Raw genomic sequence first — 12,131 nt, forward strand, 5'->3', positions numbered from 1 at the left:
ATGTCTGGGGTGGGGTGCGGGGGCATCCTGAGAAAGGGATCAGATCCTCAGGAGAAGCAAAAGACTGGAGGGTGTCACAGCAGCTGGCTTCAGTTTGCATGCAGCCCTTTGTTTTTCTGCTGCGAGGAGGCACCCTCTTTTTCTGCTCCCCTGTCCTGCCTACTAGTAGGCACGTTTTGGTTTTGGTTTTGTTTTTTTGTTTTTGTTTTTTTTGCTTTAGGCATATGAGTGTTTTGCATACATGTATGTATGTGCATTCCCCGTGTTCATGCCTGGTACCATGCTCTCATAGCCACTGCGCCATCTCTGAAGCCCTTTGTCGGCATACCTCAAGGAGAGGACGTAAGGTTGGGTCAAGCCTTGCACCCACATCACGTGGCTCACGAACTGCCTGTAACTCCAGCCCTAGGAGAATCTGACACCCTCTTCTGGCCCTCCTGGACACTGCTCTCACATCCTCACAGACAGACAGACAGACACAGAGAAAGAGGGGGGGCGATGAATTGCAAATAATTTCAAAAAGAAAAGAACTTGTTGCATCCATAAAGGTAACACATCCCCTAGGCTTTTTAGCTGTTTACTGTCAGCTGAGTAGCACCATGGTACACAGATGTCCATTCTCAGAACAGGCACCAAAGCTGATCGTCAAAGACAGAAGTTGACAGGAACAGGGGCTGGTGCCAGCTCTGTGTGACTCAGGCCCATGTGCCCCTTGCTGGGCTACCACACCGTGTGCTTCCTGGGGGGGGGGTTCCCCTTAATCCCACTACTCAAAATGGCCACTTTGATTTGTTTTTTTACCCTTTTACCATGCTAGCGATTAAAGCCTGCGATCTGACCTTTCACCAGACTTGGTGTGTTTCACAGCAGTATGGTTTCCACGTGAGCACGTTCGCCTCGCCTTTGCACTGAGAAGTGCAGTCCTGTTGTCTCACGGGTGGCCATTTTTTTTTTCACTTCTAAGGCATGAACCCTTTTCCTGAGCATTGAAAAAATGTGAAGGGCGATTACCTTTTTTGTTGTGTCACCTCTTGGAGTGGCTTTAAGGTAGAGTGTAATTAGAGGAGACTTAGAGGGCTTTCCTTTCTTTCTTTCTTTTTCAATAATTTCTCCTTTCTTTTTAAAAATTATTTATTTATTTATTGTGTACACAGTGTTCTGCCTGCATGTACACTTGCAGGCCAGAAGAGGGCACCAGATCACACTATAGATGGTTGTGAGCCTCCATGTGGTTGCTGGAAATTGAACTCAGGACCTTTGGAGGAGCAGTCAGTGCTCTTAACCTCTGAGCCATCTCTCCAGCCCTCTCCTTTCTTTTTTAAAGACAGGGTTTCTCTGTGTAGCCCTGGCTGTCCTGAACTCACTTTGTAGACCAGGCTGGCCTAGAACTCACAAAGACCTGCCTGCCTCTGCCTCCATGAGTGCTGGGATTACAGGCGTGCGCCACTGCACCTGGCTTAATAATTTATTTTTATTTCGTGTGCAGTGGTGTTTGCCTGAATGTATGTCTGTACAAGGGTGTCAAATCATGGAGTAACAGACAGTTGTGAGCCACCATGTCATTGCTGGGAGTTGAACTTGGATCCTCTGGAAGAGCAGCCAGTGCTCTTACCTGCTGAGCCATCTCTCCAGCTCCTATAGACTGTTTTTTAAAAAAACACCACAGTGTATTAGACTCGGTGACATTAGGCTGCCATGTCTGCAAAACAGTACTGACTCTGAGTCTTTTTTATGCCAGCAAAGCCCAACTCCTCTGAAGCCAGAGGCTGCACGAGGTCACTGATGGTCACCTAGCATCTCTGCTGCACAGGCAGGTCCTCAGGTAAGCTCTCCAGGCCCTGCGGAAAGAGGGAACAGTCAGGAACATGGCGGCCTCTCTCGGCTCAGCTTTGCTCCTCACTTGTGGTTAGCACCTACGATGACCCAGTTCAAGAGTTGCTGATGGCTGGTATGCAGCTTTGTGTAGTACGTTTGACTGGCGTGCACAAAACAGCTGTTATCTTGACTATTGCTGACAATAGAGCAGTTGTCAGCAAATCCCTGGTGTGATTTGACAGGTGTGAGTCAGGTGGGAAGGGCCCGCAGAGGCCCTGGCTGCACCATGGGGCAGAGATCTCGTCCCACCTTTCACTCTGTCTGTGTTTCCCAGTGCCTGCTGCTCTGAGTGAGCTAACCCAGGGAAAGATACTTTGATACTTTTCCAAAAATCTGGATTTCTGCATGACTCGTGTTAATGATTTGGTCAGCTAAGCTAACAGTGGTGTGTTTTGGGGTAGCTAAAGAAGTCGCCCAGGCTGGGCGTGGTGGTGCACACCTTTAATCCCCGCACTTGGGAGTTTGAGGCCAGCCTGGTCCACAGCAAGTTCCAGGACAGCCAAGGCTATTACACAGAGAAAGCCTATGGAAAAAAACCTTAAAAAAAAATAAGAAGGAAAGAAAGAAAGAAAAGAAAAGAGGAGGAAGAGAAACCAAAAGAAAAAGAAAAAGGAGAAGTAGTTGTAGTCCTCGGCATCTCACCCAGGTGCACAGCTCAGCAGCTCAGAGCCGGGCACCTTGTGGGGCACCCATGTGGGGCAAAACCAGCTCCTAGTGGTCCTGTGCTGTTCGCTGTTCACCTCTGCCCTGCACAGCACCCGTCGGTGAGGAGGAGCGGTCCTCCCGTGCCGCCTGGCCATGGAGTAAGTGATGCCGAGTGGCCCCGTCCAGGCTAAGTGGGCTGCTGTGGCTGCTGCAAGTGTGAGTGCTGGGAAGCCTTTGCCATGCCAGCTCCAGAGACCGGATCCCCAGGGTGCACCTGTGCTGGGCACCCATCTGTGACCTCAGCACTTGAGAAGTAGAGTCACCTCAAAAGAGGTAGACAGCTGATTGGTGAGCTCTTGGTTCAAGTGAGAAACCTTAAATGGGGACAATGGAGGAGACCTCACCTTCAATCTCTGGTGCATGTATGCATACATACATTCACTCACGGGAAATACAGCGTGCGCGCGCACACACACACACAAGCAAACCACAAAAACCATGGCTTCTTGATCAAAAGACTTTGGGGGCTGGCAAGGTGGCTCAGTGGGTACAAAGGCACCTGCCACCCAGCCTGACTTTTGAGTTTGATTCCTGGGGCCTGTTTGGTGAAGGAGACTACTGGAACCTGCATGTTTTCCCCTGTCCCCCACACATGTTCCACGTGTGCATATGCTCACACGCATGCACTCATGTGTACACACGCAAAATAAAAATAAGTGTAGTTTTAAAACACTTTTTAAAAAGATTTCTCTTTGTATTTTGTGTATCTGAGTGTTTTGCTGGCATGTGTGTATACGGTGAGTGTACAGTGCCTACAAGGCCAGAGGAGCGCAGCAGATCTGTGCGACTAGAGTCACAGGGGGTTGTGAGCTACCACGGGCTGCTGGAAATGGAATCGGGGTCTTCTGCAAGAGCAGCAAGTGCTCCTAACCCATGAGACACCTCGTGTAAATATAAAGAAAGGCCTTGGGGTGCTGAGGTGGCTCGGGTTACACATGCAGATGGCTGCGGTGCTGAGGTGGCTCAGGTTACACGTGCAAAGCCCATGTAAAGAAAATTGACCCTCAGATTTTCTGATCTCCACGCATGCACTGTGACATGCACTGTCCACAAACACACGCTTAACTTTTTAAATTTTGAGCACAGTGACACAGCAGGAAAGGGCTACTGCCCAGCCTGGCAATCTGAGTTGCATCCCCAGGCCTCAGGGGCGTGATGAGCATCACTGTGGCACTACACAGTTGCTCAAATAAAATGCAACTAAACGTTTTAAAATAATAATTAAAACTACTTTTTTCACGTGTGGCATAACATAGACACCAGTAAACATTTGTCTTGGGAATGGGTGACCACAGTGGTGACCACATAATAATGTCTGTTTCTTCCTTCAAGCCTTTACCTGCCAAGATGGAAGGCGGCTGCTTTTCTGCCTTCTGTGTGTGGGGAATGTAGCAGAGCAGGCAGCGCCTGGGAACCTCGACAGGGCGTTAAGTGGCACTCCCTGGATGGGATGACTCATGCGTTGTCATCTTTAAACTTTTAGGAGCCCACCTCAGCTCCTACCAAGCATCCCTGGTCCCTGCGGGTGCTGTGAAGGGAGCTGGTGTGAAGCTGAGACTTGTGTCAGGAGAGCCATGAGCTCTGTGCGGCTGGAGGCTGCTGAGTGCCTCACTGCCGCCCCTACCGTGTGTGCTCCCGACACCGTGACCCACACCAGCTCCTCTCCTGTCCCCGCAGGGTTCCGGTCACATTGCAAACATGTTCACTGTATCTCAGAGCTCCAGAGCGTGGTTCATCGACAGGGCCCGGCAGGCACGAGAGGAAAGGCTGGTGCAGAAGGAGCGGGAGCGCTCGGCTGTGACGGCACAGGCCCTGGTCCGTGGCTTCCTCTGCCGGAGACGACTGCACAGAGACATCAGGTGAGGGCCGCTGCTCCCGCTGCTGTGCTAGGGCGCCAGGCTTTCAGCTGCTTGGTGCTCCTGATTAAGAACGCCCCCTTCCCCCTTCCCTATCCAGGAGAGAGATTGATGAGTTTTTTACTGCCGATGACTCCGGGTCCAGTAAAAGAAGTGCACTTTGTATTTTTAAGATCGCCAGGAAACTGCTGTTCATATGTAAAATTAACGAGGACAATGAGGTAAGCCCTGGCGGGTGCACACAAGCTTCTTGCCCTATGCCAGGACCTGGTGCTTGATAAGCTGGGCCCCTTTTGTTTAAGGCATCGGCATGAGGCATAGCCTTGGCTGCCCACAGTCTCTGGATAGATTCAGCCCTGCTTCTGGCGTCTCTACACATTAGCTGTCACAAACCAGAATTATCCTGAGATGTGTGTAAGACTCGGACAGCTGAGGGACATGGGTGACAGAGGCTAGAGACAGCACAGTAGGGAACAGGAGTCAACACTCGGCCAGTGGTGGGCTGCAGGGGTGAGGCCCTAGAGAGCAGTGGGGCCTGCTCCCTGCCCCGGCCTGCGGAGCCAGTGCTGGCCCAGGCTGCAGTTCTCCAGAACAACGCTAGGAGCTTGAGTCACGCTGATGTTCTGGCTAAGATTCAATGCTGCCGTCTTATTTATCGTTACTTGTATCATAAATCATTCCATTTTGCTGCCGTGGCCTGAGAATGGCAGGGGAGCAGTAGGTGCCTGTTATCACACTCAGGGTACCACTGGAGAGCCCCAAAGAGAAGCCAGACAGGCAAGGCCTCCACACTCGCTGAGCTCCTAAGGTCACAAAGATGAGGACTTTCAGGCTCTGGGAGGCAACTCCATCACAGAGGAGCAAACCCTGGAGCCATGCCCTCCTCAGGTGCAGGTGTGGGGCTAGAACAGCCGAGTAAGCAATTTTTCCAGGTTCTACTTTTTCCTGATTTGCACATCAGGGTTACAATGATGACGGAAGAGCCTTTGGCTGTTGGCTGCAAGGTAGAGGTCAGTGCTTGTGCTCAGAGGTGTGAGGTGTAGGGCACAGGCTAGAAAGAAGAGCCATGGCTAGGAATGGTGGGAGTTGGGACGCCAAGGCAGTTGCGATTGCTGAGAGTTGGAGCCAGCCTAAGCCCCACAGTGAGATCAAAGGAAGCACCATTCTGGGTTTTTATGTGAAATGCACCACTTGAAAAAACACATCTATAGGGCTCGCGAGTTCTGTAAGCCACTGGTTGGAAGCATGTCTGTAGCCTGTGCTCTCTTGTGTCCACGCCACTAAGCAGGGATTAAATGTGATCATGTGTGTATGAACCACCCAACATGTTGCCTGCATGTTTTGTGTGCTCCCCAAGCACACAGCCCCCCCCCCACTCACGTCCAGTCAGTTTGAAGAATCCACAGCTAGCTCTTCTGCCCCACAGAGACTGGAGAAGCTGTGCCGTAGCATCCTGAGCAGCATGGAAGCCGAGAACGAGCCGAAGGTGAGTGGCCTGCAGCTATGTCGGCTCCTCCCAGCTCCAGAGGGTGAGCGCAGTGCTCTGAGAGGTCCTGGGCTGTTAGTGCTGAGCGCAGTGCTTTGAGAGGTCCTGGGCTGTTAGTGCTGAGCGCAGTGCTCTGAGAGGTCCTGGGCTGTTAGTGCTGAGCGCAGTGCTCTGAGAGGTCCTGGGCTGTTAGTGCTGAGCGCAGTGCTCTGAGAGGTCCTGGGCTGTTAGTGCTGAGCGCAGTGCTCTGAGAGGTCCTGGGCTGTTAGTGCTGAGCGCAGTGCTCTGAGAGGTCCTGGGCTGTTAGTGCTGAGCGCAGTGCTCTGAGAGGTCCTGGGCTGTTAGTGCTGAGCGCACTGCTCTGAGAGGTCCTGGGCTGTTGGTGCTGAGCGCAGTGCTCTGAGAGGTCCTAGTCCTCATCTATGGAGCCATGCTTTGCTCCTACCTCTTATTCAAGATGGTCACTGCCTTTCTAGGTTCTTTGAACTCTAGGTTTACTGTTAGCACTGCTTTTCTGGTCCTCATCCATCCAATCCCGCTGCTTTAATAGAGCGTGTTTAATAAGCCCCATCACTGCCCATAGCCCTGCTCTTCTTGCCGCCTGCAGGTATGGTACGTGTCCCTGGCTCTCTCCAAGGACCTCACTCTGTTATGGATTAAACAGATCAAGAGCATCCTGTGGTACTGCTGTGAGCTTCTTGGACAGCTCAAGGTAAATCACACCGCCAAACCAAACCAGCATGTCTGTCCTCACTGTGTACCTCAGTCTGTCCTCACCGGGTACCTCAGTCTGCCCTCACCGGGTACCTCAGTCTGCCCTCACCGGGTACCTCAGTCTGCCCTCACCGGGTACCTCAGTCTGCCCTCACCGGGTACCTCAGTCTGCCCTCACCGGGTACCTCATTCTATCCTCACTGGGTACCTCAGTCATCGGCATTTGCTCTGTCTGTGCCTCTCGGGATCTAGCAGAGCTGGACGAAGCACTGCCTGGGAGAGAAGAGGTTAGATCTACCATTACTGTCTTAGGTTACACTCTCCATGGTCTCCATACCAAGGAGCCTTAAGGGCCAAGGAGGGGACTGAACGTGTCAGGCTGTGTGCTGTGCTAGGAAGAGGACCTCAGTTTGACTCCCCCGCACATAGCCTTTGCGCATGCTGATTCTCAGGTTCAGTGAGAGGCCCTGTCTCAAAGAATATGAGAGAGAGCAGCAGGGGAAAGTCCTGATTGCCTGTACACACAGGCACACCACATGTGTGTACACACATACACGCGCACACACACACACACACACACAGAGTCAGGAAGCTGTCCTCCTTCCTTGCCATTCTGTTGGTGTGATAGATTCTTTGTATTCTCTGTTGAGATACTGGGAGGCTCCTTATTAGCGTGGCATGCAAAAGCACCACAGAACACTTCAAAGCCTGCAGCTGTCTGCTCTCTGTTCCCTTTCTTTCCTCTCTCTCCCTCTCCTGTAATCACACAGCCAGCGGTACACACACACACACACACACACACACACACACACACACACACACCATTCTCCAACCCTGTGTGTCATGACTACAGAGAAAAGAGGGCCTCTTTCCTAGCTGGGAGATCCCAGAGGACTTGTAAAGGCCCAGGGGCATCCTGGGCTCAACTGTGAACCCATCTTAGAGACTCAGCCCAGTCCTGTGGCGACTCTTGTGTACAGAGGTGCATATGATGTGGGTAGACAACGAGCAGCCACTTCCACGGGAACCAGAGCTTGCATGGTGACTGGTGAAGTGTTCCCAAAGTCCCCAGTGGTCATGCTGAGGCCTGATGGATGGCTCTCGCCACAGCCCTGCCAAGGCAATGGCCCACTAGCAGGCTTCACACGTCACAGCTTGTCAGCCGAAGCATTGGGTATAGGGCAGAGGTCTTCACACACACCCCATCCTTAGAGCACTAGGATCCTTCCAGAATGCCTCAGGGCCAAGCAGGCAGGTTGTTCCTCTACGCCACCCCGCCTTGAGCCAGGCAGGTTCTCTGACCCACTTTCTATATCTGCATTCCACAACAGCTCTCTCTCTGCAAAGAGGCCCTTCTTCTTTGAAAACCTAAGAATGGGCGGGAGAGATGGCTCAGCAGTTAAGAGCACTGGCAGCTCTTCCAGAGGGCCCAGATTCCATCTCCAGCAGCACCTCAGGCAGCTCCATGAGCAGCCAACACCGCTGGCCTCTGTGGGCACCGCATTGCCCTGTGTCCCGCCCCACCACCACAGATCACATACACACAGAGAGACCCTCTGGCCTCTGTGGGCACCTCACTAATGTGTGACCATTGCCCCGTGTCCCCCTCCACACACACAGATCATGTATACACGGAGGGACACACACAGACATACATGCACCTCAAGAAAATAAATTATAGCTGGGCATGGTGGCACACGCCTTTAATCCCAGCACTCGGGAGGCAGAGGCAGGTGGATCGCTGTGAGTTCAAGGCCAGCCTGGTCCACAAAGTGAGTTCAGAACAGCCAAGGCTACACAGAGAAACCCTGTCTTGAAAAACCAAAAAAAAAAAAAGGGAACCTAAGGACAGACAGGTGCAGGAGAAGACTTGGGGCCGGAGCCAGGGCCCCTGGGCTTGAGGCTGGTCTGTGCCGGTCCCGCACACGTCCCCTCCCTGTGAACTGGTGAAGTGTCTCCTGGGCTTTCCTAGGTGGATGTATGGGAGGGGCTCTGAGCTTGCAGTTCAGGAAATGGCCAATGCACAGAGACAGAAAACAACTGTCCCTAGTGAACAGGTAAGGGAACCCAGGCACAGAGGGGTTCAGAAACTTCTCTAAGGTCACAGAGCCAGTAAGCAGGGAGGCCAGGCCGCACCCCCCAGTCCCCAGTACTCTGTGTCACAGGTGTGCTCTGTCCCTGTTCGTCCCAGCCTACGGTGAGCTGTAGGCATGGATGTAAGGTGTAAGGTGGCCTGGATCCTGTTTCCCAGGGACGCTCAGACCTGTCCCAGCAGCATGATCTCAGGGTTGAGTGCTCACGTGCTGAAAGTCTAGAACATACCATGCGGACTCCCGTGTGTGTGTGTGTGTGTGTGTGTGTGTGTGTGTGTGTGTGTGTGTGTGTGTTGTTACACAGTGGGGAGCACATGCGCCGGGGCATACGATTCTAGGTGCAAATGTCAATCTTACTCCATCGTTTGCAGCCAGAAATCTTACAAGACTCCAGACTCATCACTCTGCACCTCACCATGCTTGTCACCTTCACGGACACTTCAACCTGGAAGATTCTCCGGGGAAAAGGTATGTGGGACCCGCTTCAAAAATCTTCCCCAAAGCCAGGCGTGGTGGCGCACGCCTTTAATCCCAGCACTTGGGAGGCAGAGGCATGTGGATCGCTGTGAGTTCGAGGCCAGCCTGGTCTACAAAGTGAGTCCAGGACAGTCATGGCTACACAGAGAAACCCTGTCTCGAAAAACCAAAAAAAAAAAAAAAAAAAAAATCTTCCCCAGCCAGCAAGGGGGCACTTCTGCTGCGTGAGGAATGTGGGAGGCCCTAGCCTGTGCACTTGGCACTTCCTGCCAGGCTGCTTCCCAGGGTCCAGTGTGCATGAGCCTGTGAGGGTCTGTGTACAGGCTTTGTTCCCTTCTCTCCTTCCTAACGCCCAGCACCCTACTTTTGAGTGGTGGAATCCGCTGAACCTTTCTTGTTTTGTTTTGTTTTGTTTTGTTTTGAAATTAGGCTAGGTGGTGGTGGCGCATGGTTTTAACCTTCGGACTCAGGAGTCAGAGGCAGGCAGATCCAGAACAGCCAGAGCTACACAGAGAAACTTAAAAAAAAAAAAAAGGAAGAAATTTTTAAAAAAATATAGTGAGGGTCTGGAGAGGTGACTCAGCCTAGGAGCAGTGCCTGCCCTTCCAGGGGACCCAAGCTTGGTTCCCAGTGCTCACATAGTGGCTCCAGCCATTCATGACTCCAGCCCCAGGAGATTCAGTGTCGTCTTCTGACCCCTGTGGCAACCAGGCACATGTGTTATACATACATGAAGGCAGAGCACTCATAAATACAAATAAATCTAAAATGTTTTTAGTAATAATACTATTTTGCCCATAAAAATTACAGTTGCCTTCTTCCATATAAATCATCTGGGGTTTGACACATATACTCACAGACAGCCTTACACACCAGGCACTGTATCAGACACTGGAGTGCAGCGGCCAGCGGCCCTCCACAGCTGGCATCTAGCAAGCAGGTGGCCACCTTGCCAAGCACCGTGTCAGACACTGGAGTGCAGTGTCCAGCAGTCCTCAGCAGCTGGCGTCTAGCGAGCAGGTGGCCACCGTGCCAGGCACCGTGTCAGACACTGGAGTGCAGTGATCAGTGGTCCTCAGCAGCTGGCATCTGGCGAGCAGGCGGCAGAAGCAGGTTCTCCAGCCATGGAGGCAGCCAGCTGCAGATTGGAAATTCCTAAAACAAAGCACACCTGTAGCCAGCACGTCAGGCTTCCTTTTTGCAGTTGCTTCTCGGTGTGTTACAGCTGCTGTCTCTAGCGTTTATGTTGTACCGGTGCTGTAACTACCCACGGGTGATCTAAATGTGTGGTAGATGTCTAGTCTGTGCAAATGCTCTGCTTCTGGACTAGGGAAGAGTCCTAAAGCTTCTGAGTTTTGAGTCCTGCTGGGAGAGCGTGTGTCTGGTAGGGAGAGGCACAGCCCCGCCCTGGCTAGGGCTCCAACCCCTGAGGTAACACTTGAGCCAGACCCTCTGTAGGAATCAGCTTCCCAGGGCTCTGGTTTCCCCAAGGGACTGGGAACCTAGGCAGACAGTGGCCCCTCCCCTGGCATGGCCGTGGTGCAGATGCTGTGCTGTGCTGACAAGAGCAGAGGAGAAAGGGGTTCCCTTCTGCCTGACGGGGTTGGTACAGTCCGCCATGGCAGAGAAGGTTTGGTGGCAGGAGCAAGAGACTGACTGGTCTGACAGTTGGGAACCAGAGTGGGCACATCTCATCTTGCAGCGGGCACAGAAAGTGGGGCGAGGCTATGAAACCTCGAAGCCTACCCCCCATACCCGTGACTTACACCTTCTTGTCACGTGAGCCCCCGGGAGTCATTTCTCAGTCATCCCTCCCCGCCGAGGCCTTGTCCTTGGCTCTGGATGAGCTGGTCCCACCGTGGCAAGAGCTTGTCTTCTCACTCTGTTTTCTTCATTTAGGTGAGAGCCTTCGGCCAGCCCTAAACCACATTTGTGCAAATATAATGGGCCATCTCAACCAGCGAGGATTTTACTCTGTGTTGCAGGTCTGTGACCCTGGCCCTAAAGTGCCTCTGCAGTGCCTGAACTGGGTTTTCCCTAGGTTACACATGCCTCTCATCCTCCTCACTAAGTTGAATACTCAGTGTCCGCTTTCCTCACTCGCAGTCACTGTGGTCCTGGGAGGAGGTCTGGCACTCAGCCCTAGAAGGTTCCATCTAGTGGTGCAAGGGCCGTCCAGAGTCTGCTGACATTGTGGTTGTGGACAGAGGCCCCAGGGCTGTTCCAGCTCCTTGGTGGAGAGGACAGTGTGTTTCTACCTCGACCTCAGCTACTGCAGATGGCCCTCTGTCCACGCCGGATGCGATGCCAGTTCTTAGGCCACGGGGGAGCCCGTTGCTCTTGAGGGCTTCCGTGGGCCTTTCGGCTTTAGGAGGGCCGCTCACCTCACCCTTCCTTCTGCCCCGTGCTGGGCACGCCGACTCCTAGTTCAGTTTCACATCTCACAGCACAGTAGTGTGTTGGCAAGAAGTGGCGTGTCACCGGGCGTGGTGTGCACGCCTTTAGTCCCAGCACTCGGGAGACAGAGGCAAGTGGATCGCTGTGAGTTCGAGGCCAGCCTGGTCTACAAAGCGAGTCCAGGACAGCTAAGGCTACACAGAGAAACCCTGTCTCAAAAAACCAAAAAGAAGAAGAAGAGGAGGAGGAGGAGGAGGCGGTGGCATGTCAACTGTTGGCTTTGGCTGGACAACAGTATGCTTCAGGCGTGTTGTTTCATGTGGATTGTTTTCACTCCCTGTTTTGGGGGGTTGCTGGGCTGTCCAGGCCAAGCTCAAACCCCAGGGCTCGGGTACTCCTGGGAGGTTAGGACTGCAGGGTGCAGTGCGCCCAGCACGTAGATACTCACCTTCTCAGCTGATTATTATGAAAATGCTTCTGTGACATCTAGGGTGGGGCTGATGAGTGCCGCGTCTCCACTCAGCAGCT

The 12,131-nt window shown here is 52.8% G+C and overlaps 1 protein-coding gene across 3 annotated transcripts in view; it reads left to right on the top strand.

The window, feature by feature from the left end:
• Positions 1-12,131, top strand: part of UBE3B (ubiquitin protein ligase E3B) — a 43,152-nt gene that overhangs the window by 2,020 nt on the left and 29,001 nt on the right. The window contains exons 2-8 of one of the 3 annotated variants that reach the window (XM_084761400.1): positions 1,739-1,822; positions 4,258-4,439; positions 4,537-4,657; positions 5,863-5,922; positions 6,530-6,634; positions 9,101-9,197; positions 11,106-11,191. In XM_084761400.1, the coding sequence (XP_084617526.1) occupies positions 4,279-4,439; positions 4,537-4,657; positions 5,863-5,922; positions 6,530-6,634; positions 9,101-9,197; positions 11,106-11,191 (630 nt within the window). In that variant the 5' untranslated portion in view covers positions 1,739-1,822; positions 4,258-4,278. Of the gene's footprint in view, positions 1-1,738; positions 1,823-4,098; positions 4,124-4,257; positions 4,440-4,536; positions 4,658-5,862; positions 5,923-6,529; positions 6,635-9,100; positions 9,198-11,105; positions 11,192-12,131 lie in introns of those variants that run through there. The other 2 variants (XM_084761401.1, XM_084761399.1) reach the window with 2 other exon arrangements.

This window comes from Acomys minous (genome assembly GCF_964271855.1).
Source record: "Acomys minous genome assembly, chromosome: 16".
NCBI classification, from domain to species: Eukaryota; Metazoa; Chordata; class Mammalia; order Rodentia; family Muridae; genus Acomys; species Acomys minous.